Genomic DNA, 22,951 nt, shown 5'->3' with positions numbered 1-22,951 from the left:
CAATAGTATTCTCAAGTCCACCTACAAATTGACTCAACACAGCACCTAAACCTAAAGAGCTGGCATCCACTGTGATAATGCTTTTAACACCATGAGTGAAAGGCTTAATTGCAGGGGCATTCACCATTAAATCTTTCAGTTTACTAAAAGACACATTTGCTTCCTCAGTCCAAACTAATTTTATATGTTTTTTAAAAGTGCCCGCAAAGGTTATACCACCATAGCATAGCCACAAACAAACCTGGAGTATTATTCACACAGACCTAGAAAAGATCTGAGAGAATGTTTGTCTCTTGGTATTGGGGCTTCTACAATGGCTTTAACTAGAGATGACCTTGGTGTGATACCCTTATCTGAAATATTATGCCCTAAATAATCCACTTGGTCAGTTAAAAACTTGCATTTATCTTCGTTGACTGTAACACAACGTTTCTCCAATTTTTTAAATACTAGACGTAGTATCTCAAAATGTTCTTCTTTGCTTTCTGTATGAATAAGAATATCATCCTGAAAAGCTTGAATACATTGTTCTTCCCCGAACAATGCATCCATAAACTTTTAAAAAACGCTAACTGCAGATGCTAAGCCAAAAGGCATACGCAAATCAATATAAGTTTCAAAAGGTGTTACAAACTAATTCAATGGTTGTGAATCTTTGGTTAGTGAAATTTGATGATAAGCTGATCTTAGATCAATAGTTGAAAAATACTTGCTTTTACCTAAATTTGTTAACAAATCATTAATCCTTGGCAAAGGATGGGAATCCACCAGAATGTTGCGGTTAAGTGCATGCAAATCAACACACAAACAGATATCACAAGATTCATTTTTTAGCAAGAACTATAGCAGAAACTCATTCAGAAGAATCTACTGATGTAATAAATTTCTGCATAACTGGTGTGGTGCCATACTTAAGGTTCATTTGATATTCAAACCCTTTTACAAGACCGATACCATTGTTAAAAACTTTGGAAAATCTTTCACACAAACTTTCCAAAGAACAATAATCAGTCTGCAAATTTCCCTCTGATACAGAAAGAACAGGCAGATCTCCTAAAACTACAGATACACTCTGGCCTGGTCTCAAAACTATACCTGACCTGGCTTGATCTTGCCACCCCAAGATATCTCTATGTTGAGCAACATACATTTTTGTACTTATGCTTCTACCCTTAAAATCCAATATATGCATTAAAAAAACCTCCATTGTAATATCAAATTCTCCAAAAGCCTTGGGGTTAACATCAGAATGTTTCAGCAATTTACCGGGCCAAAATTTATCAAAAGTTACATCAGATAATATTGTAATAGGGGAACCAGAATCCGCCATAACACTCAAACTGACAGAGCCTATGCAGAAAGAACAAATAGGGCCTTTACAATTGTTTTGAGAAACACCAATAGTATCAACTGTTAACAAGACATTGTTAAATGTTTCACGAAGATTATCATCAACTCCAATTTGAGATATCTTCATCTTAGCCTTAGCTAAACGACAGACATTTTGAAAATGACCTATTGTTTTGCAAAAATTACATCTCTTTACTTGAGCTGAACAAGATGGACTACTCCCCATATGTGTCTTTGAACCACATCTATAACAGTAACCTGAATTTTTCCTTTCAGTGTTTGTGCTTGCTTTATCCCTATTGGATAAAGCATTAACTTTCAACTCATCTGTTTGCAATATGGCAGCAACATCAACAGAAGACTTAAGATCCTCCGTTACAATTTAGGAAGAGATAAGACAGCGTTCAATATTCTTCGCTATGACTTCACTTCAGGATGAATTCTTACATGTCAATATACGTTCTTGAATCTTTTTTTAATAACAATTGAAAACCAATTGATCACGTAAATATATATCAATGTTTAAACCAAATTCACATTTAGCAGCAAGAACTTTTAGGACTGCCAAAAAATCTTCTATATTTTCATCCATTAGTTGTTTTCTTTTGAAGAAATTGTGTCTTTCCAACATTACTTATGGTTCATCAAAATACTGTTTGGCCACACGTGTAGTTTACGCATCCCAGGATTCATCACCAGGTGGTAGAGCAGGGGGTTGGTAAGTTATCAAAAACTTCCTGTTTCACCTAAATGATTAAACAACAAAGCAGCTCTACGGATAGCACTATACCAAGAGGCATCAATTGCTACCAACTAATTCTGAAAATTAGGTAACCACTTTCTCCACGATATCGGTGGTCTTCCAGGCTTTTGAAGAAATGGTGAAGGTTTAACACAGCTTGAGATGCCACCATTGCAAATATATTTGAAAAAAACAAATGAAAATAATAAACAAAGCAAAAAAAATATATACAATTTTATTTTGAAGAATACATGTAAAACTTAATAAAGTTTTGTAATAAAATGATAAACAAAAGGGTGTGCCTGTCATCGCACTAACAGACAAATAACAAGGAAAGTGGTGTGCCTGTCACTGTGAAAACGAGGTGTGTGGATCATCGTGGAAACAAGTAAACAATGATACGCTGATTAAAACAAGGTGTGCATATCACCGAAAATAGAGGCCGTAAACAACATTAATAGAAGGTCTGAATATGAAACTCAGCCCAAAGTCCAAAGATGGCCTCTAAAACCAACACAAAGTTTTCTAAAACAAGTGGAGGTTGTTTCCTCGTCACCAAATTATTGTTGTGAGCAGGGTAATAATCAGGCAGCAACAGATGTAGAATGCCCAAGGAAAAATGAATTTATTCCAGATTAAAGACCCACGACAGATAGCCAGGGCACCGAAGCTCCAACTGCCTGAATCCCCAAACAGAATTCCAGAACCCCATGACAGCGTACGACATGCCACAATTCTAAATTCTAAGTTATAAAATTCACTACCCATATGACAGGTGGACAGAGTAATTTGTCACAAATGTGCCAGAGTATCATCTCTGCCGACTCATGGTACGCCCTTAATATTTAGAGTAGGATGAATTGCTATGTTTCCGCTTGCAGTTCCCCCTGATGTCTTTGCTGGCAAAACCCATTGACCAATATCCCAAAAGATGTTGGGCCGTTGGTCAAAGTACCTCAAACTGTCTACCAAATGAGGGTGGCAACAGAGAAAGCATGTTGGTCAAAAATTGGAAAGCAAAAAAATGCCCCCTTCTTGGCAGACATTTTTTAATCTGGAGGTTGGTCCTCTGCATAGGCAGGGGACATCTCTCCACTGTCCTGGCAGTCAAGCAGACAGGCTGCCAAACTCTAAATAAGGTAATACATTTCATTACTGCATTCACTCAGAAGGTATTCTGAAGGAATCTGGATTATCTCATCTGGATATTTAGAAATTATTAATGTAGATATATTGAAATGTATGCCACCCCCGGTAAAAACATAAGCCTACCTTGACCATGCCCAGGTCAACAAACAGCACCCCAAACCTTCCTGAGATTAGTGAAGGTGCTAGAATTATCAACAATAAATTGGATGCAAGCCACCCTTGAAAACTGAAGTTTCACCCTGACCAGTCTACTAAATCAACCTTCCTTCTGGTTTGGCCTGATTTGCTTGGAGTAATAAATAGAGGCCTTTTTTCATTCTACTGGTGCTTTCAGTTGTGCTCTTTTTGCTGCATCTTCCCCAAATAGATTTTGAATTTATACTCTGTGAACACTCCCCAGAAGCATTAGAGTTCTTAAAAAGAAAGGGAATACGTTCCACTGTAAGTACCATGGTAGAAAGTAATAAGAAAATAACATTATAATAAAGTGGATTAATTCAAAACAGCGTCATAAAAATGAATAAATAAACATTTTGGAGAAGAAAAAGTATTAAAAATGGTTTGTATATATGTCCCCGTAGTAGGTGCTAGAGATCTCAGCATGTAAATGAAGCCTACGAGACAAACTATAGCAGCTTAGTAACAGTAGTAGGAGAATTCTATGAAGAAAAACAAGAGGAAGGACCTTCAAGAGCATTCTCTTAGGACACAAGAGAAAATGAAGGAGAGGAAAGTACGGGGTGTCACCGACAAGGGAAACAGACACAAAATTGGGATAGAGTGGCAAAAGAATTGTGAGCTTCGGAGATCAAATTAAAGTCAGCTGAATGCCAATTGGAGCTTCTTTTGTAGGAGTTTAAGCTCTTTTTTAACAGACTTTGTAGTTCATTACGCTGGTGGGAGAAACTGCCAGATTCTAGTCCGAATGCCTGAGAAAAATTGGACTGAAACATGGTATTTCTAGGAGACACAATTCTGTAGTGTGTGAAGAGAACGCTTGAATCCTAACAGCCTCATCTTGTTACATGAGTAAAAGCAAATGACTAAGGGATAACTTTGTGTATGATAGAAGCTGTCTTGTAGAAGGATCTAGCTTCAATGGGGAGCAGTTGGAGCCTAGGTAGGATCAGCGAAATTTGAAATATTTGAGGCGCTTCCTTCAAAGTTGTGCAATATGCTTTCGTTAGACCTATTAAAAGAGAGTTGCATTTCTTAGTTTTAGACAGCACCAGGGAATGGCCGCACGCCTTGACATTTTGTCAGGATGAACTGGTAGATTCCCAACAAAAGTCTCAGTTGAAGCATGTTTCGCGTACGAATACCGAAGGACTGTTACCCCCCTTTTCTTGGCCTGCATGAAGGCATTTACTTTGGATGAATTAGATATTCTTATTACACTGGAAATGACCTGTTGAGTATGGTGGACCGAAAAGGACTCTAATTATTCACCCTGAAGAATTCCTTTGCTAAGGACGAAACGTGTTGGCTGTTTCTGCTATGAATATGAATAAAGAGAAGATTTGAATGACACTACACTAAAGAACTGGACATTCAAATATTGTTGACTGTGGTGCACTGCCAGTATTCTAAAAGTCTCAGTTGGAGCTGTATGCTTTTGTCCACAGAATTGATTAGAGGTTGAGACTTTTCTTCAGAATAATCTAATGTTATATTCTGACTATACTTAACAGGAACAGAAGCAGGACCTCTTGAAGACTCCTAGAAAACTATGTACATTTGAACAATAATGCATCTTAAACAACTGGGTCACTATGCACAATGCATTCACCCATATTGAATCTTGTACAGATTCCTTTCATTGAGTACAAACCTCAATGAAGGTTAGTCTAAAAATATAAGTGCTGATATTCATAGATAAATGAAACAAGGAACCTATAAGTCATCTTCACAAGCCCCTCCTGTTGGATAAGTGACTACATTGTGTATTAAAATATTTCTCATGTTAATCAAAAGTGCTTGAGAAAATGCCAACTGTCATCCCATTGAAATTAAAGTCATAGTAAATGTCAAAATTATTAGCAACCAGCTGGATAGAAGTAATCAAACTCTTCCTCACAAAGTCAGTACATGTCATCAAAAAAAGATATTATGACCACAAGAACAGTAACCAAATGACACTTTGACAATGTATTATGCAGTCTGTGGGTTAAGTTGCAAATCAAGTTTGAGATTGACTGTATTTTTCATACACTTGTATACAACATTGTTTCATTGTACCACAAAAATGTTTTTTTATTCTTCTATTTCTGGATTAAGATTTTTGTGTACAAATAGAAAATAAAATATTAAACGACATTAAGGTGCTATATACGCTACAGATTATACATCTTTCATTGGATATTAAAATGAGGTCATAGAAAGCCTTTTTAATGTATAAGATTCTGTCCATTGAGTGTAAATACATTGAAACTTTTTAATTAATGTCTGTAAAAAGTGCTGTACTTTCATTATCCAGGAGGAGCCCAATAATCATAGCCTTCTCCACTCATAAAATGCAACCTCCTGCAGAGTTCCACAACAGACATATTTTCTCAGTAGCTGTGCCTAACTTCTGGAAATGTGCCTCCCCATGAGGGGATATCCTTACTAAATGGCCTGCAGTTTTTAAGAATAGTAATGATCTCACAGTACAAAGATGGTACAATGTGTCCGGCCTCATATAATCAGTTAACGTACTATAACTAATGCAGCTGATTAACACGATATAATGTGATCAAAGTGAGAATTCTGAAGAGATGTATAATACTGTAGTGCATACTGTGCAAAATAACTGAATAAACTAATTATTAATTATCAATAACAGTTCTCTCTATAGACACTGGACAAAATAGAATTTGATAACCACATACTTCTGAATCAATGCTGTATTTGCGTGACTGCATCCTTCGTTCCTCTGCAGGATCTTGAGTCCATGTTTTACCATCACCTCTGAAATGGAAAAGTCAATAGTTGAGTGAGTTCATCATAGATATTCTCAATTCATTAATTTAACATCCCATTGATATCCCACTGCTGAAAGTTGGATGATTCTAAACTTGTGTGTATCTATTATGATCAATATATCAGCAAAATCTAATCAGCCAGTAAACACATTAGAAGTCAAATATGTATATATTTACTATTAACACTTTTGAGAACACTTTGGTACTAGAATTCTTATCCAAACAATACACTTGTAGATTTCTTTCCAATCTATCTCATATATTGTCAAGTTCATATCTTACCTGATAAAGCTAACTATGCATGGATGTAAAAACAGAAAGAAAATGGTTTCCACTTAAAATCTGCAAGCTAATCTTATTGTCTATGCATGTCAAAATGAGGCACACTTTACAAGAAGTTCTAATTGTCAAAGGCACATTTTAAATATGAATATGATCAGAACATATAAATTAATTGTAAAACACAAAAAGTCATCACAAAAACGACTTGTAAGAAGTTAAGAATAATTTAGTCTATAATTTCATAACTCCTACCACAACTACATATGATAATAAAACATATATAGTTGGTGCCTGTCCTTTAGTTATCACGGGGCAGCATAAAACAACTTGGTTTAGATTTTTGTTGTTATCAATGTACAGACTGGACAGTCTTTAATACTCAGCTAAATAACACTATGATCCAGTGGTTTTCAATAAGGCAAAAGCCCTCGCCCTAAAAGGTTTAGATTCATCTTAGTTTCAGAATAGGTCAGACACTTATATTAGTCTTATACACAATGTAATCGCATGTGAGAAAACTGGGCTGACTGCAGAGGTCTCCTAATTTTTTGCCCCCATTTTTTCACTTTTTATTGGTGTTTTCCTGACTCTGATGGTGCCTTGGGTAATACTAACCAGTCCCAGGGCCTGTGCTCTGTGTAAAATGAGTATGCAAATTAGGCTAATTTATAATTGGTCATGTCACCCTACCTATAAGTCCCTAGTACATGGCAGGGCATGTAGGATTAGGGACCCCAGCATAGGCAGTGCACCTATAGGTGCCCTGCTGAGGTGCCCAGGGACAAGCCTGTCTGCTGGCTGCTTTTAAACTAAAGTTATATGCAAATTCGACTGTGGAATTAAAAGCAATTTCCAAAGTATTAAACTACCTTATTTTTACATATCAGTCGCCCCCAAGTTGTGTGCCCTAAGTGCCCCTAGGGTTGGGTGCCATGTAACTATAAGCAGGTACCTTATAAAAATGGTTTTATAAGCTCTGGTGAGGTAAAATAGCCACATTTGTTTTTCCCTCACTGTAGTGAATGGCCACAATATGCTAAAATGAAGAGACTTTATTTTAATTAACAGAGTCCCCATAAGAGAGAGACCCTGAGTTTGGTATCAAATTAATTGTTTTAATAAAACCCATAACGTGTAATTGTTGGATTTTATATAACTAGTTCAGGTAAAAAAAATTAAAACTCTACCTGAAAGTTGCCAACTTTAGCTCTGTAGTGCCCTTCTCTGATTGGCCAGCCTCTGGCAGCCTGTCCAGGTTGCCTTGATGAGGTGTGAAGTGGCCTGGGCTGAACACATAAGATGTGCCGGAGGGAGGAGATCTACTTCAGCAGATGGCGAAACAGGATGGGGGAGAGCAGCCAAACTGGCCTTCAAAGGCAAGGAATGACATTTGGAGCAGCTCAGGACCTCCCCCATTTCCTGCAACCTCAGATAATTAGGTTCTCTCTTTACTAGATTGGGAGAGGACAGGAGAAGGGTGTATTGTATTTAGGATGTTCAGCCACACCAGTGGGTGGGCTCAGCCAGATGTAACCTCCAAAAATCTGTTTCAGCCATGATGGATTTTTGAAGAATGTTGCTGCCTGGAATTGATTTTTGCCACACTTCCCAGGAAGTGGTCATCAAAGGGGAAAGGAGCCTGCCTGTGATTGGACAGTCAGGCCCCCTGCTTTCCACCCCAGGAGCAAGGATAAATATGGCAGAACTGAACCCACACCTCAGATCCCTACAAGGAACAAGACAAAGAATAAGAAGGACTGCCCTGCTGGACCCTTGACCTGCACCTGAACACTGCACTCTGAAGGGTTGCACCACCTGCCAGGTCCCTACAAGGAACTAGACAAAGAAGAAGAAGGATTGCCCTGCTGGACCCCTGACCTGCACCTGGACACTGCACTCTGAAGGGCTGCACCACCTGCACACTTGGGCTTCACCATTAAAAGGACTTTGCCTGTCTTCTATTGCTTCAAGAAGGGACTCCCTATTTGCTACAGGTACAAAGTAGCTGCCCAGAGTCCTCTGCATCAACTCCTGCAAGCAGAGCCCAGCTGACCAGCGTCCATTGGCCAGTTGAGGATTCTGAACAGGTGCATTCTGGGAACTGTAGCCCCAACCCCCAGGGATCAACTCAGAGCTTCTGGAAGCTTGGATCAAGTTGTGGACACTTCAATGACCCAGAAACAACCTCTGGAAGATGATTCAGAAATTTGGATAGGTTTGGAGCAATTCCATAAGTTTAAGAGGTGCACTGTGGGAGTTGTAGTCCCAGACCGAAAGGCAAACTAGAGCCTCTGAACCCTTGGCTGGTGCTGTCGACCACTTTCCTGAATCAAAAAACACTTCTCAAAGTAAGTGTAACAGTGTTACCTCATGGGTGGCCTGAGCTCTGGACTTTGCCCCTGTCCAGTGTGACCTTGTTTAACCCTTTGAGCACTAGATGCTTCCTTGGTGTCATAGAAAATATAATCTATTTTTATAAATTGGTGTTGGATTTTTATTGTGTTTTGCATTTTACTTATTTACTGTTTTGTGATTTTTAAATGCTTTCACACTTGACTCTTAAGTTAAGCCTTGTCACTCATTGCCAAGCTACCAAGGTTGAGCTGAGTTTAATGTATTGAGACCTAACTGAACCCAAGTGGGGGTTAGTGGCCTTTTGCTAAGTGTATGTACTTACATGCCCTTACCAATAATCCACTTTCCAACATTGCATTTTAAGGTAGAAGGCCTAAACCATTGTTTCTTCTAACACTGACTGGAGAGCTACAACCCCAAAACACTCATAAAAACATCTTGGTGATAAATAACATGTCAGGCTTTTTTCCTGATGTAATGTTGAGGATGAGCTTTTGGATCCATTTTATTGAGAACCCAGTTGACCATTAGCAATCATTCAATGGTTAATATAGAGAATGCATTGAGTAGTGATTATCCCATCCAGTCTGACACCTCGCCTTCTATAAACGGATTCTTTAACTCACTCATACCAAGGCCCTTAAACACTGACCATACACACAATTAAATTTAGGACTCACCACAAGCTAATTTTAGCTCATAATTTAACCAACTGACTATTGAAAGCAACAGAGAAGCCCACATAGTACAAATTGAACTCCGACAAGACGGAGGTCCTCATCTTCGGACGCACCCCCTCGGCCTGGGACGACTCCTGGTGGGCCACTGTGCTGGGACACCCTCCAACGCCAGCCAACCACGCAAGCAACCTCGGTTTCGTCCTCGACTCCGCCCTCACCATGTCCAAACAGGTCAACGCAGTTTCCTCCTCCTGCTACAACACCCTCTGCATGCTCCGTAGAATCTACAAATGGATCCCGACGGAAACCAGAAAAACAGTGACTCAGGCCCTCGTCAGTAGCAGACTAGACTACGGCAACGCACTCTACACAGGCATCCCAGCAAAAGACATCCGACGACTCCAACGCATCCAAAACGCCTCCGCCCGACTGGTCCTCGACGTACCCCGCCAATGCCACATCCTCAAGACCTGGCTCTTCGACCAATAGCAGCCCCCCCCCCACAGCGCCTTGAAACCCTAACAGGTACGTAGCGCGCTTTATAAATATTGTGATTGATTGATTGATCAACGGATTATCACTGGATGAAAAAGGCACGATGAACAATGCTAAAAAGTCGCATTGAATTGTGCATCCTGTACATTTTCGTTTGTCATTCAGTCTGCATCATAGGCACAATGTAATATTCTGCAACCTACTCCATCAGATACGTTTTCACAACTTGGATGAGCTTATTTGTGCATAAGCACAACATGGCCAGCAGTATACAACTGCCTGGATAATTCCATCTGCCCTTTCTGTAGAGATGAACTAATATTGCAAGATGGCCAGGCCTGGTACCTTACGTAGTAGATACAGAAAGGAAAACCATCAGTGATGATCACCATCTTGCAGGGGCTTTTCTTAGGTCATTTGGCTAATGATCAATAACCATTGTCATTAGCACATGCATAATATAAGTCCAGGTCTACAGTGCAGAAGTTGTTCACTGATCAAAAGACAAGGCAAATATATTTGCAGAGTTTCGCTTCTTGTTCAATAAGGAATAAAGCAAATACATTTTACCCAAGTCCGCGTCACAGAAATACAGAAAATGGAATGCAGATATATTGCCAAACACATGAAACACATTTTTATTGTTAAACAATTTTGCATTTTTAATTTACATTTTAATAAACAGATCCTGGCGATTTGATAGCGTTTTACAAAGAAGCAAATTGGTTTGCTCTATTTTTTCTATTTGTGTTATAAGAAGGGAACGAATTTTTTTTTGTGTTCAAATCTAGCCCCACTATCACTGAACTTTAATTTAGTGCTGTTTGCTCTGTTTCATAGAGAGCAAGCACCAAAACTGGTGATTTTATCCATCAGTGGAAGTGTGCTTTCTGATGACTCAGGCGTCAAGAGGAAGTACAACATCCCAAGTGCCCCTTGTATCATCTCTGTAAGCGAGCTAATAATTTGATGAATTATTCAATTGACATTTTCCATGCTGTACTAATTCTATATTAACCGTTTCGAATACTGCTGCACAATGTTCAGAGAACTGACAGCAAAACTGAAGGACAGGGTAGTTTCCTTATTCCGACAGCCTCCTTCTGGTTGTTTTCACAAAATAGAAGTGCATTTCCCACATAACATAACCGTTTTCACTATTATTCTTTTTTTCCTTGAAATGCTCCTTCAATCCGTCCTTGCCTGTGGTATGTTAACTGCGATGAAGAATTTATGGCCATCCTGAATGGTACATGCTAAGAACTCCTTAATCCATCCCTCGGCACTTTCCTTTCATATCTGAAACACACCATCTCATCAGCATGTCACTCTAATCGTTCCTCAACAGATGTGTGGCCGTCATTCAAATGTGTTACCTCAGGCAAAACAACACGTAATTATTATGCTTAAAATATTTTTCTTAGGCTGTTTGGAATGCTAGATTGTGTAAATGTTTAAAATATTTTCCGCATTTCGCAGCTGCATAGCAAATAGCTTTCCAACACTGGTATCTGTCGCTCAGTGTCAGTCATCTTTGCAGCAACTGGCGGGCACAGACGGCCCGGGCTCTGTGCTGGAGGGCGAGTTATTATAATCACTGTGTGACGTAATACTGACCAGTAACCGTGACCAATAACAGACCTATCATAGATAGAAAAAAACTCTAGACGAAGCGTTACTTACAACAGGAGGCGGGACCCTAGAATGTATTCAACAGTGTACAGCCGCACCATGTATTCAATCAATCAATAATAAAGTTTGTTTCAGGGGTCGGAGACACATACAAAAGTTCACATAGATGGGATAAAAACGTGTACATTAAAACAACAACGACTTATGTTAACCTACTGTGGATTTTAGAAATGAGCCGATAGCAAAACATACAAATTCACCTGAAAGCATCTGTAAAAAGCGTAATGTAACACACCACTTTTTAAAATTGTACTTTCTCGATAAAGTAAAAAAAAACACATAGTAAACGATTTATAAAATCTACAAAAGAAGGCAAGGTGTAACAACGTCTGATTTGGTGTGCCATCACACGGGTAGATACAAATTCTGCCAGGCTGTATTGTCCTAGAGGGAACAGCGCCAGACCTAAATTGAAAGAGGAACGGCCGCCCCCAAGTTCCTAGAACAAACTCCAGATAAAGCTCTGTGCCGCACCACGACTGAAAGGTCATGTGCTGCTCTCAGTACTTAATTTGTGAAAAAAGTGCCAGGGCCTCGCCAGGAGGCAACTGCAGCCTGCACCACCTGTTGCCCCTGCCAGCGCTGCCAATGACAGCACCAACACAACTATTAACCATCACTTCCCCCCGATTGTGACAATTCGGACTAGTCCAGCCCCAAAAGCTTTAGGAATGCCTTGTGAGGCAGGTTTTAGTCATTTTAAGCTATTTTTAATTAGCAAACAACTGTTGTGGCGCAAGTCGCTAAATGAGACACGGTATGTTACCATGTATCAGACTATCATAAGTCCCGGTGTTAACAATAAAGTGCCTGTGGCGAGCACCGGAAACCACCGGCTCAAATTAAGCACTGGCTGCCCTATAGTTGATTTTTTCAGTACAATGTCTTCTCTCCTAAAACGTAAATGTTCCAAGAATGTTAACCATGAGTTTGTCTTTTTCCACAATGGATAAAGGGTTTCTCAAACCATGACGAAAAGCTCACAAACATATCTTTCACATATATCAACCAATGGATAGACAACCCATTGTTACAGGTTAGAGTAGACAATCCATAATAATTGACTGATTAGGGTGTGCATGAGGGTTCAACCAATCAGAGATCCACAATTGGTTTAATTGTGATAATTCATTCCAAGATCTTCATGCCAGAGGTGGTTCGCAGTACATGGACAATGCTTACAGATTTCAAGCGAAACGGCAATAGGTTTCCCCCAACTTAAATGGCTGTTTGAGAAGAGTGTTTATAGACTGAATACATTTCTTCCACTGAGGTGAAATGCTAAGCTTCCAGAAAGAAGAGTTGTCAAAAGAAATACCCAAATAGGGAAAACTATGGACCTTTTCTTCTCTGTTTCTCTCTATGTGCAAAGGGAGTAGTTACGGACTGCTGTCTGCATGACATAATCTGTGATCTGGAGAAGTTGGTACTCAAGTCTAGGCTGGACATAAAGTGATTAAAAGATACCACAAACTTTCTTAATGCCCATGAGGTACGAACCCGAAGCACTGCATCATAGTAGTAGTAGGGTAAATGAGATCCTTTGAAGGAGGGGGCATCTGCACAACTTTGCAGCAAAAAGAATTAGAATTATTTCTATACAAAATAAATAATAAAGGGGGCAATATACAGCCTTGCCCCGCACCTCATTTAAGTCTGAATGGTTCAGTTATCACCCCTTTAGGTGCATGCCTCACACTCATCGTCAAATTACTGTGCAAATTAGCAAGAAAAGCGACTAGTTTAATGCCTAGAGGTAAGTCCAGTAAAGGGTTCCACAGCGTAGAGTGGTCTACCTTGTCAAAGGCACTAGAAAGATCCATAAATGCTAAATAAGGGAGCCAACGCCTGGCAGTGGTATGCTTGCCAATCAATAGGTTAAGATGTAGTGATTGCTCTGTGTTACCTAAATGCTCCCTGAAGCCATACTGATAGGAGCTCAGAATATTCCTCAATTCAGGACTCATGAATTATTAATAAACACCTAAGTGACCTTAAGTTTGAAATGATTCAAGAGTGAGAGTGCACACTCTCCTAGTCCAACTTAATGAATTCTGACAGCCAAAGTAAACATCATCCAGTTTATCAAGCCTTTTTGTATTTACAAAAGTCACAACATTAAAAAGATTTAATTGTGCAAATAAATGTGTGTATGTCCTGGCTCGCTGTGCACTGTAGGTGCATTTTTTTTGTAACAAGCCCATGTATACAGAGGCATTTAATACAACAATAAAGTTCACTTCTCCAACACCTTGTTTGTTTTCAATCCCTCCTGTGCTGATTCTTCCCTCTTCCACACCCTCTGTCTCAATTCAACCCCATTTTGCCAGACTCCCACTCTCACCTTCTTTGCCAGCATTTTCTCCTGTACATATTGATACAAAGTTTCTTCATCATGTCTGGTTAAAAAGATGGGCAGACACTTAAAGCAACCTCAAATATAAACAAACAGACGTTTAAAACTCTCCATAATCCACTTGGATCCATTGTTTGATGGTTTCTAACCATGCAGGAGACTTAGAGCCTGATATAGATTTTGGCAAAGGGGTTGCTCCGTCACAGCGGTGACGAATATCCCATCCACGAAATCAAAATCCCATAGGAAAAAACGGGATTTAGATTTCGACATATGGGATATCCGTCACTGTTTTGACTGTGTAATCCCTCTGCTGCACTCTAACTGAGGCCCCTAGCCTGGTGGCACCAGACCTTCCACGTCAGAAATATTTGCGGCTATGCATGGGGGAGGTGGAGTCTTGTGCTATAACAGCCACTTCTTTCACTAGAAACATAGGCTCTTGAAAACAGGGATGCAGCAAAATCTATGGATTAGCACTGTGCAAAGCCTCCACACAAGAGCTGGAAACCACCTCTATTCAGCGGTTTTGTGCTCACCATCCAACATTGATCCTTCTCCCGTGACCATGCCGATATCATGTGACACACAATAGCACTGTGCGTCTTACCAGGAGGGGCAAACACCCAGATGTCAACAAGCAGCAGCAAAAAAAACGTTTATGGGTACCATGCGCGAAGGACTAAAAACCTGTGCCCATGTACAGGAAAGGGGACACCATTGTGAGGCCCCCTTACCAAAGTATCTGGATTTCTCAGGGGTGGACGCGATTCTAGTTAGCCGCTTCTATGACCTCTTCTGAAACTCTGAAAGACTGAATTCTTGCTCCACCGCACAGTCACCAAAGAGGGGAGAGAGCAGTGCTCCCAAAGCTCTGGAGGAATTGAAACCCAACATCAACACAGCTGAGGGGATGAACCAGTGCTCACCTAACATCAACATCAGGAGGTGTCTGGCAGTGCCAACCTGAGCAGTAGCACTGTCGGAATAGAGGAATGCCTATAGCCAACCAGCTGCCTAATAATGCTTAACCAAAGTATTGACTCGCTATCCATAGAGAGTGAAACAGCTAACCACCACTTCTCTCCACCTCACCATCGGGAGGAGCTCGAGACACAGAGAGAAATGGAGAGAGAGAGAGAGAAAGATCAAGAGGGTGGATTGAAATGAGAGAAAAAGAGAGAAAGGGTTAGAAAGAGAGGTGAAGAGAAAGGTACACACACAGAGGGATATTTAGAGACAGAGAAAAAGTAAGATTTTGAAAATAAAGCAAATGTGACAAAAAAGGAAAGGGAAATGGAACGAGGAATAGACATAGAAAGTGTATGAGTAGGATGTTAAAAGAGAGTGTTATATCAATAAGCCATACTAATGAAACATTACCGAAGTTAATTTAAATAATCTGAGAAAGAGAGACAGAGGTTTAGAGAGAAAGGGGGAATTATAGAAAGTTAATGATGCCGTAATCAGCAGAAAGGGCTATAAGACTTAGATGAATACCACCCAAATCCATTATTTAATGCTCGGCATCACTAACTCCTATCACGAGATACCTCACCAAGTTCAAGTGAGATACCTCACCAATAAAATGTACAGCAAAACATACAAATATAAGAACAGTAGGTCTTATTTTCAGGCCTTCACTTTAAAGAGTCTGAAATGGAAGAGATAGAACAAACTATTTGCAGACCTTGACCTTCTGTAATATAATCTGATGCTTTAATGTTCTAGGGCAGTGGTTCCCAACCTGTGGTCAGGGAACTCCTGGGGGTCCGTGATGCCCCCTCAGGAGGGGTCCACGACTGCTTAGAAAATTAAATAATCTTAACAGATTAGGTCCCCATCTTTAAGTAATGACTCAGTGGGGGGTTCCCAGATTCCAATAATGATTGAGTACGGGTCCATGGATTCCAGTAACAATAAAGTGGGGGTCCACAGAACTCAAAAAATTGGAAACCACTGTTCTAGGGCCAAGTTTGCGTTAAATAAAAACTGCAACAAAATATGAAAAAAAAACGTTGCCTATATGTACTATCAACATACTCAACTGGAGAGACTAATGCCCAGATTTATTAAGGGCTTGGACTGCTCTTGTGTGATGTCTTTAAATGGGATTTACAAAGCCATGCAAATGGCTATTTGCGCTACCTTGAGGGAGTTTGTAAAGAAATGTTACAGGGCAGCGGCTTGCACTGCCTTGCATTAAATTATGTGGTGGTAGGTGTCCCAGGGGTGGAGTATGGGAGGTTCCATGCATCCACCCATGGAATCTGATGCAATCCCAGATTCACTAGATGTAGTAAACCTTGGATTGTACCAAATTGTTGCGTCTGCCATAGAGAGACGTAATGAGGAGTAGTGTGTTTATTGCTCTCTGTTACCTCCTCTTTCAGTGTGTGGTGCATTTTGCACCATGCATAAAAGCGGAAATTGCCTCTTATGATTGTTTTCATGCAGGAAATTGTTGCTTCCTATCAGGTACAAAAACAATTCTGCCTGTAACGCAGGCACCCTTGCAGCATGGCACAAGGAAGCCTGTGCTAACGTTAGACAGCCTCATGTGCACCAATGCTTGTAGAGAGCTGAATAGCGTTATATCTTAGTAGGTATGGCACTGTTCAGCCTGCATCGAGTCATCTTTTAGTAAATAAGCACCTTAGTTTGCTTTTGGTGAAGGTGGGGACATGCAAAGAAATTGGCACCATAAACTTTCAAAATGATTCACCTGCAAAAACTAAAAGATGTTTATTTTCTTTTGAGCCATTGCAGATACAACTACACACATCCAAAACAAAAGCCAAGCATATTTCAAAGTACTTTAAGACTTTGCAGCTGGCTACCAATCTCCGCACTTATTAGTTCAGAGGCTATTCCTTTATTACATTTAGTAAAACCAGTGGTAAAACAATGAGAATCTTATCACGGAAAAAACTGCTACTTGAATATGAGAGAATTTCCTAAGACAAGCATCTCAGGACATGCTTACCTGATATTAGAAGACTTTAAATCCTTAACCACGTGTTCAGGCAGTTTTAGAACCAACACTGCATGGTGTTAGATGCTTCTTCTCAGAGATTTCTCAGTTATTTTGAAGTAAATTCCAGAACTAACCAACATAGGTAATAAAGAGCACCTCTGAAGACACAGAATCCAGTGCAGTTCTTGGAGGGTGGCTCAGATTGTTGACATGGCGTGGCTCACATCAGTAAAACCTCTAGCTCGCTTACTCAAATCCTGATAAAGATGTCCTAAATTGAATTCCAAAATCTCAGGATTCATGCTCGATGAGGCACTCATCACAGAATATTGTCACCTTATGCACTTCCCGTATTAACTGCAGCATAATTAGAAGATTAAAACCAAAAATGCTGTTTCTCACTCTAAAGGATCAAAAGAACACTTCAAGAGAATGTACCGCATAATGACATGAGTATACTAATAAACACACTTGCACTCATGCATTACTTCAGTCAAAGGTCAAAATACTGTTATTATCACAGTGCAGTGTAACTGAGTTTAGAAAACTGTAAAAATTGTTTCAAAGATTCCATTCTAGAATCAGTTGATAAAAGAAAAAACTGGGGCCTTAAACACAAATTTAGTTATTGTGATTATATCTCACTGCATGAGGATACCCCCTTGTGCTGTGGTTATGCTTATCTATACTTGTTTGTAATTACTGCAGTATGAAGGGCTGTATGTAAAGGCCATTAAGAATGCTTAGTTGTTGTACCTTTGAGGTAAGGGCAACCATCCTCAGCCCCCACCTTGATTCCACACAATGACATAGGACAAGACCAGATGCTTTCAGAGAGGTTCTATTGTCTTTTCGGAGGTAAAGACTTTGGCATAAACAATATCCTGCAGGATAGAAAGCATGATCCTGGAGAAGGAACTGCCTCAAGAAGATCAGCACTGCAAAATGCTGTCCGGAGTGAAGTTCAGACCAAGGACCAGAGACTGCACTCCAATGTCAAAACTGCACAGAAGCTTGAACACCCGTGGAAACAGGAAGTGACTCGCAGAAAACAACAGTTAGCCACGATGGATTGGTAAAATATCATGTAGAAGAATAATGGTAGCCATCTTGTATTGGGCTAAATTCAGGAATTGTTGCAGGCATAGAATAAATGCACCGTGAAAAATAATACGGCATAAACCTAAGCATTTCAGTTTAGCTCCATGTATTGCAACTGAACTAACACTGGCTGTGGCGGTCCTATGTCCTTTCAGGACTGCCATAAGGAGAAAAGGGAGAACGAGCACAGATTTTAGCCACGTTTCTGTGACTATGGGATGTGTTAGGGTCTGTGCCTGCCACACCTCTTAGCATTCTTCTAGTGCAAATGTTGTAGTCAGATTATCACACGTGTGCAGCACAATTTGTTCCCATGCAGAAAATTTTGAGCAATTGCAAACTCCTCTTAATCTGTGCATACTCCAAACGACCTCCTAATATTTTACTAGAAAATAAGAACATATTTTCTTGTTTACGATCTTCATAAAATCCATAACACGAAACTGGTCAACTATGTTGACCGCCTATTCAGGACCCTATCCCTAACAAAGATTAGTCTCCATCAGTCAGCATTCAATAAAACATTCCTGTGTGCATTTCTCTTCAGAGACCAGGATCTGCTTGTGACAAAGTCATTCTGACTAGGATTTAGCAGTTGAAGCCGCCTGACTCGTTCTCATCCTCATAAAGCCGAGAGTTAATCTTAGTGGAATCAATGGCTTTCAGAACAGAAAATAGAATTTTCCACTTAGCTCTAGCGAGTTTATGTGTCTACATTTCTTTGGAAACTGGTATTTATTTTTTTATGAACAGTCGTACATCGTTTGCTGTGTGTCTGTGGATTGTGATCCCCTCCACCTCCGACACACATCCTGTCACCTCCCCTTCCAAGGTACCTGAGAGGGGGGCTGACATGCAGGGTTGGTTTGTATTTTTATTGCTACGGGGAACGCAGACAGGATATGATTTTATCGTGCACCCACATTGTCTGTTGTTTTTGACATTCGTTCTGGTTCTTTTCCAAGTAACTAAGTTGTAACATCTGTGAAATAAGCAGTAAAACTACATTTTCCCTGTCACGGTTTGCGACCCATAACTGTGGTATTTGATACAGCAAGCCTCGCAAGCACTCTCGAACATGGATATTTTATGCTGTTGATGACTGGTCATTTCCAGGAGTTGCAAACTGGGGAGGCAATAATTGCCTTAATTTGCTTATAAATCAGTAAGAATCTTGGAAAAGCTTTAGTTGTGCCACTTTGATATGTAGATGGCGAATTTTCACATTTTACCAGTTTGTACTAAGTTTACGATTTTTTTTCTACAATACTGAGTAAATACAATTGTTATTATAGTATTCCCACATATTTTCCCCAGTACATTGTCTCACCTTGCCAAATTGCTGGTTTTAGGTCTCATCTGTATGGCGCATGGGCTAAACGCACTCTCGCTTGCGAGAGATGTTGTATGCAAGCGTTTTGCAGCCTGTCTATTGCTTAACATTTGTTGGCTTCATTGTCATTCATATTTGCTAGCTTCTAATTGGTCACTGAATACTTGCTTCCTTTCCTTTTCTTGCTTCCTTTCCTCTTCTTTTGGCTGGTGCATGGACCAAGTACTACTAGTTTCAGCTTGATTGCTGTCCTTCTACTGCTTGTGCTGTGCTAGAAGCACTACCTTTAATTTTTTTCTTCCCTGTCCTCCTTGTTGAACATATTGTCAATTGTAGCTATGTTTTACTCTGCCACACATTCGGCAGAGAAACCATTCTCTAATTTTAAATGGATGTTTTTTGTGATAACAGATGCTATCTGCTTTTATTGTGACAAAGAATGTTATCTGTTTCCAAATGTATTTTCACTAAGCCATGGGCATGGGTGCAATTGCTTTATGTGATTGGATTTTTTGAGGAATGTCTTATTTTTTTCTTTTTCACAATGGGGAAATAATTGATTTACTCAGACTCACCTAGGTGTTTCCCCGAGACATAACAAGCATTATCTAAGCCAGTAGGTCTTGCCTTTGAGAATGTTGGCTCTGTCATTGCCTTTTGTTCATGCTGTGCAGCATGGGTATTGCCGACTTTGACAATAATTTGAATCCATGCTTAATAGCTGTGTGGCAACTGCGCAAAAGGGCTCAGTAATAATTTAAAAAGCATGATAAAGTATCCAGCTTTAATGACTTTAAAAAAGTGCATTAGCCCTGGCTTTATCATAGCACTTTTTTATATTAGTTTTAACAACACTGGAAAGCATCAGTGTTGCTGTACAGCAGAAATGCAAAACATTGCAGAAACCAATAGCTCTCATAGGTGATAGCACGCCTGGTCCTTAGTAAGTAAACTTACAGGCGGACGCGCATAGGCCGATGAACCTTTTGAATTGCATGGAGTATCCTAGTCATGCTGTGGCCATAGGATCAATAATCACCATCAATAATCAAGAAACTTCTTATACGAAAACAGCTCTAAATCATCTACTCAAGAATACCCATAACTCAGGAAAGAGTTAACTATTTTATTTCCCTATTGCTTACAATTCTAAATCATCTGTTAGTTGAATCTTTATTCAATTTATTAATTCATTAATGGAAAACATCATCACTTGAGAAAAACATATGCGAAAATGCAATTCCATGAGCTAAGAATATCAGGCATTGATAGTGAAGTTCAGCAATTAAGTTTGTCAGTCATTTGTCACCATCAACGTCACCCTTAACAGCCTACCTAACCCAGATTAGCATCAGCATGTGGGTCTTCATGCAAAAACAATTTGGAGAAAACATCAATTTATAATATATGAGAATGTCTATAATCAGCGCAGTTGGTACCTAGAAGAAAAGGCATAAAGTCGGCAGTCACATTTTCATAGCTACCTATCCAGGATGGATCAGCAACAAGTCGTTCTTCGTCTTCAGGTCATCAATTGGTCAGCTACGGATCAGGCTCACAGATTTTGGGCCCAATATCAGCACCTCGGACAGCGTCCCTGACGTCATCAATTCTTCTCCCGCAACTCTCTGATTTTAGCCCCTTGTCACAACTTTTTATTAGGGTCTCCCAGTCCACCCCCCTAATTGCTAATTGGTCAGTCAGTCGGCAGATATGACTTTAACCTATAGTTTATGTTTACCAAATCTACAAATTTTCATATTTGTTCGTTCACAAGATGTGGATTGGTTCTTCATGCGATGCCCTCATCATCCCGCTCGTCACGTATCAAAATTGTTGCATATTCCTCTTCAGTCAGTGCCTCTATTCCAATACAGAACAGCTCAACACTTAAGCTGGTTATTTAACCCATTAGTGTGAAAAGAGTGACCCTAAAATACCACTTGGCAGAACAACATCTGAAATTCAAGTCCCCACAACAACAAATCCAAGCCATACTGCCAATTCGCACTCCCCTTTTGATTTAGCATTTCCCTGCAAGAAACCATTTTATCCCCATAAAAACACTTGGCCCAATCCCCCTTCAAGGTTCTCAGGACGCTCCACACCCCTAACCCACACCCCTGTGCCAATCAAGTATTCTAACCAACATCCCCATGAAGCCCATTCCCCTCCCAAACAACTACCGCCTCCTTTGTTGTGAAGCAAATTATTAGTGCTAGAATTTTTGGGCAACAATTGTGTGAGGATGGAGAAGAAAGTGGAAAATTACTAGCCTGGTGGGATGGAGCTCAACAAGTTAAAATATGGTAGAGAATATTTGAGAGCCACTAATGGGTGCCTTGGTGAGGGAAGACTCGCTAATTGAGAGAACATTCTGTCATCACTTTGAAGGTTTATATTCAGCTGGCACACCTTCGAATAGGACAGATGTGCATGTTTTTTGGATGGTACCACTTCTCCAAAGCTCTCGGATGATATGACTTTAAATCTTAACCATCCAATATCATCATTAGAAGTAGATCCTTGTCAAGAGGAAAGGCACCAGGAGAAGATGGGTTCCCTGCAGAGTGGTACCAGGTCTTGATCGCTGAGGTGAAAGCCCCTTGACTGACTTTTTTAACAATATTTTGATGGACGGCTCTGTTCCACCCTCTTTTCAAAAAGGCCACCTTTTGTGTTTTCTCAAAAAGGATAAAGTCCCAGAGGATGTAAACTGATTCCACTCAATTACGCTGCTGCACTCAGATAATACATTTCTAATGAAATATTTTAGCAGCAAGGTTGGTGGAAGTTATGCCTTTTTTTTACTTGAGGAAGACCAAGCCGGGTTTATTACTTGCTGATAATTATATTATAATACACATTATGTGACAGAAGCACTTGCTTATTTCGATCTTACTAAACTAAAACTAAAACTTCTGCAGTGGTCTTGTTTCTTGAAGCAGAGAAGGCTTTTGACCTTGTGAATTGGAATTATCTGTTTTTGGTAATGGGGCGATGAGGCTTCCATCCCAGATCACAAGGTCAATACATCATTGCGTCAGGGAGCATCTGTAGCAGTATCCCTTAACAGCAAGGTCTTGGAACCCTTCCAGATTTATAGGGGCACTAGGCAGGTACCTGTCTCCAACTCTTTTTTACCTTTTCATTGAGCCTCATGCTTACTGTATTCCTCAAAGCAAAGCAATAAAAGCAGCGGCTCCTATAGTCCCAAAACGTAAACTATACATGGATGACATAGTGGTATATCTTGCACCTGAAAGGGGGTATTCTAAGAATTGTTCGGCATCTTATCCCAATTTTCATGGTTTTCGGGATACCAAGTGAAAATTTCTAAGGCCGAGATTTTGGTTTTTAATATGGATGTTTATGATTTGCCTTCAGATCTTCTGAAGGTTTATCAGCAAAAATCTGTCTAGTATCTGGGAATAAGGGTCTCTGAAAAAATATGAGGTTCTGTATGAACTAAATTA

The 22,951-nt window shown here is 39.9% G+C and overlaps 1 protein-coding gene across 1 annotated transcript in view; it reads right to left on the bottom strand.

Moving 5' to 3' along the window:
- The window catches only part of PDLIM4 (PDZ and LIM domain 4), a 525,321-nt gene that overhangs the window by 270,404 nt on the left and 231,966 nt on the right, over nucleotides 1-22,951 (bottom strand). The window contains exon 3 of the mRNA XM_069244747.1: nucleotides 6,112-6,190. Within this exon, the coding sequence (XP_069100848.1) occupies nucleotides 6,112-6,190 (79 nt within the window). The remainder of the gene's footprint in view (nucleotides 1-6,111; nucleotides 6,191-22,951) is intronic.

This window comes from Pleurodeles waltl, chromosome 7 (genome assembly GCF_031143425.1).
Source record: "Pleurodeles waltl isolate 20211129_DDA chromosome 7, aPleWal1.hap1.20221129, whole genome shotgun sequence".
Taxonomy (NCBI): domain Eukaryota; kingdom Metazoa; phylum Chordata; class Amphibia; order Caudata; family Salamandridae; genus Pleurodeles; species Pleurodeles waltl.
The sequence above is the reverse complement of the archived record's forward strand: the minus strand, read 5'-3'. Positions and strand labels throughout refer to the sequence as shown.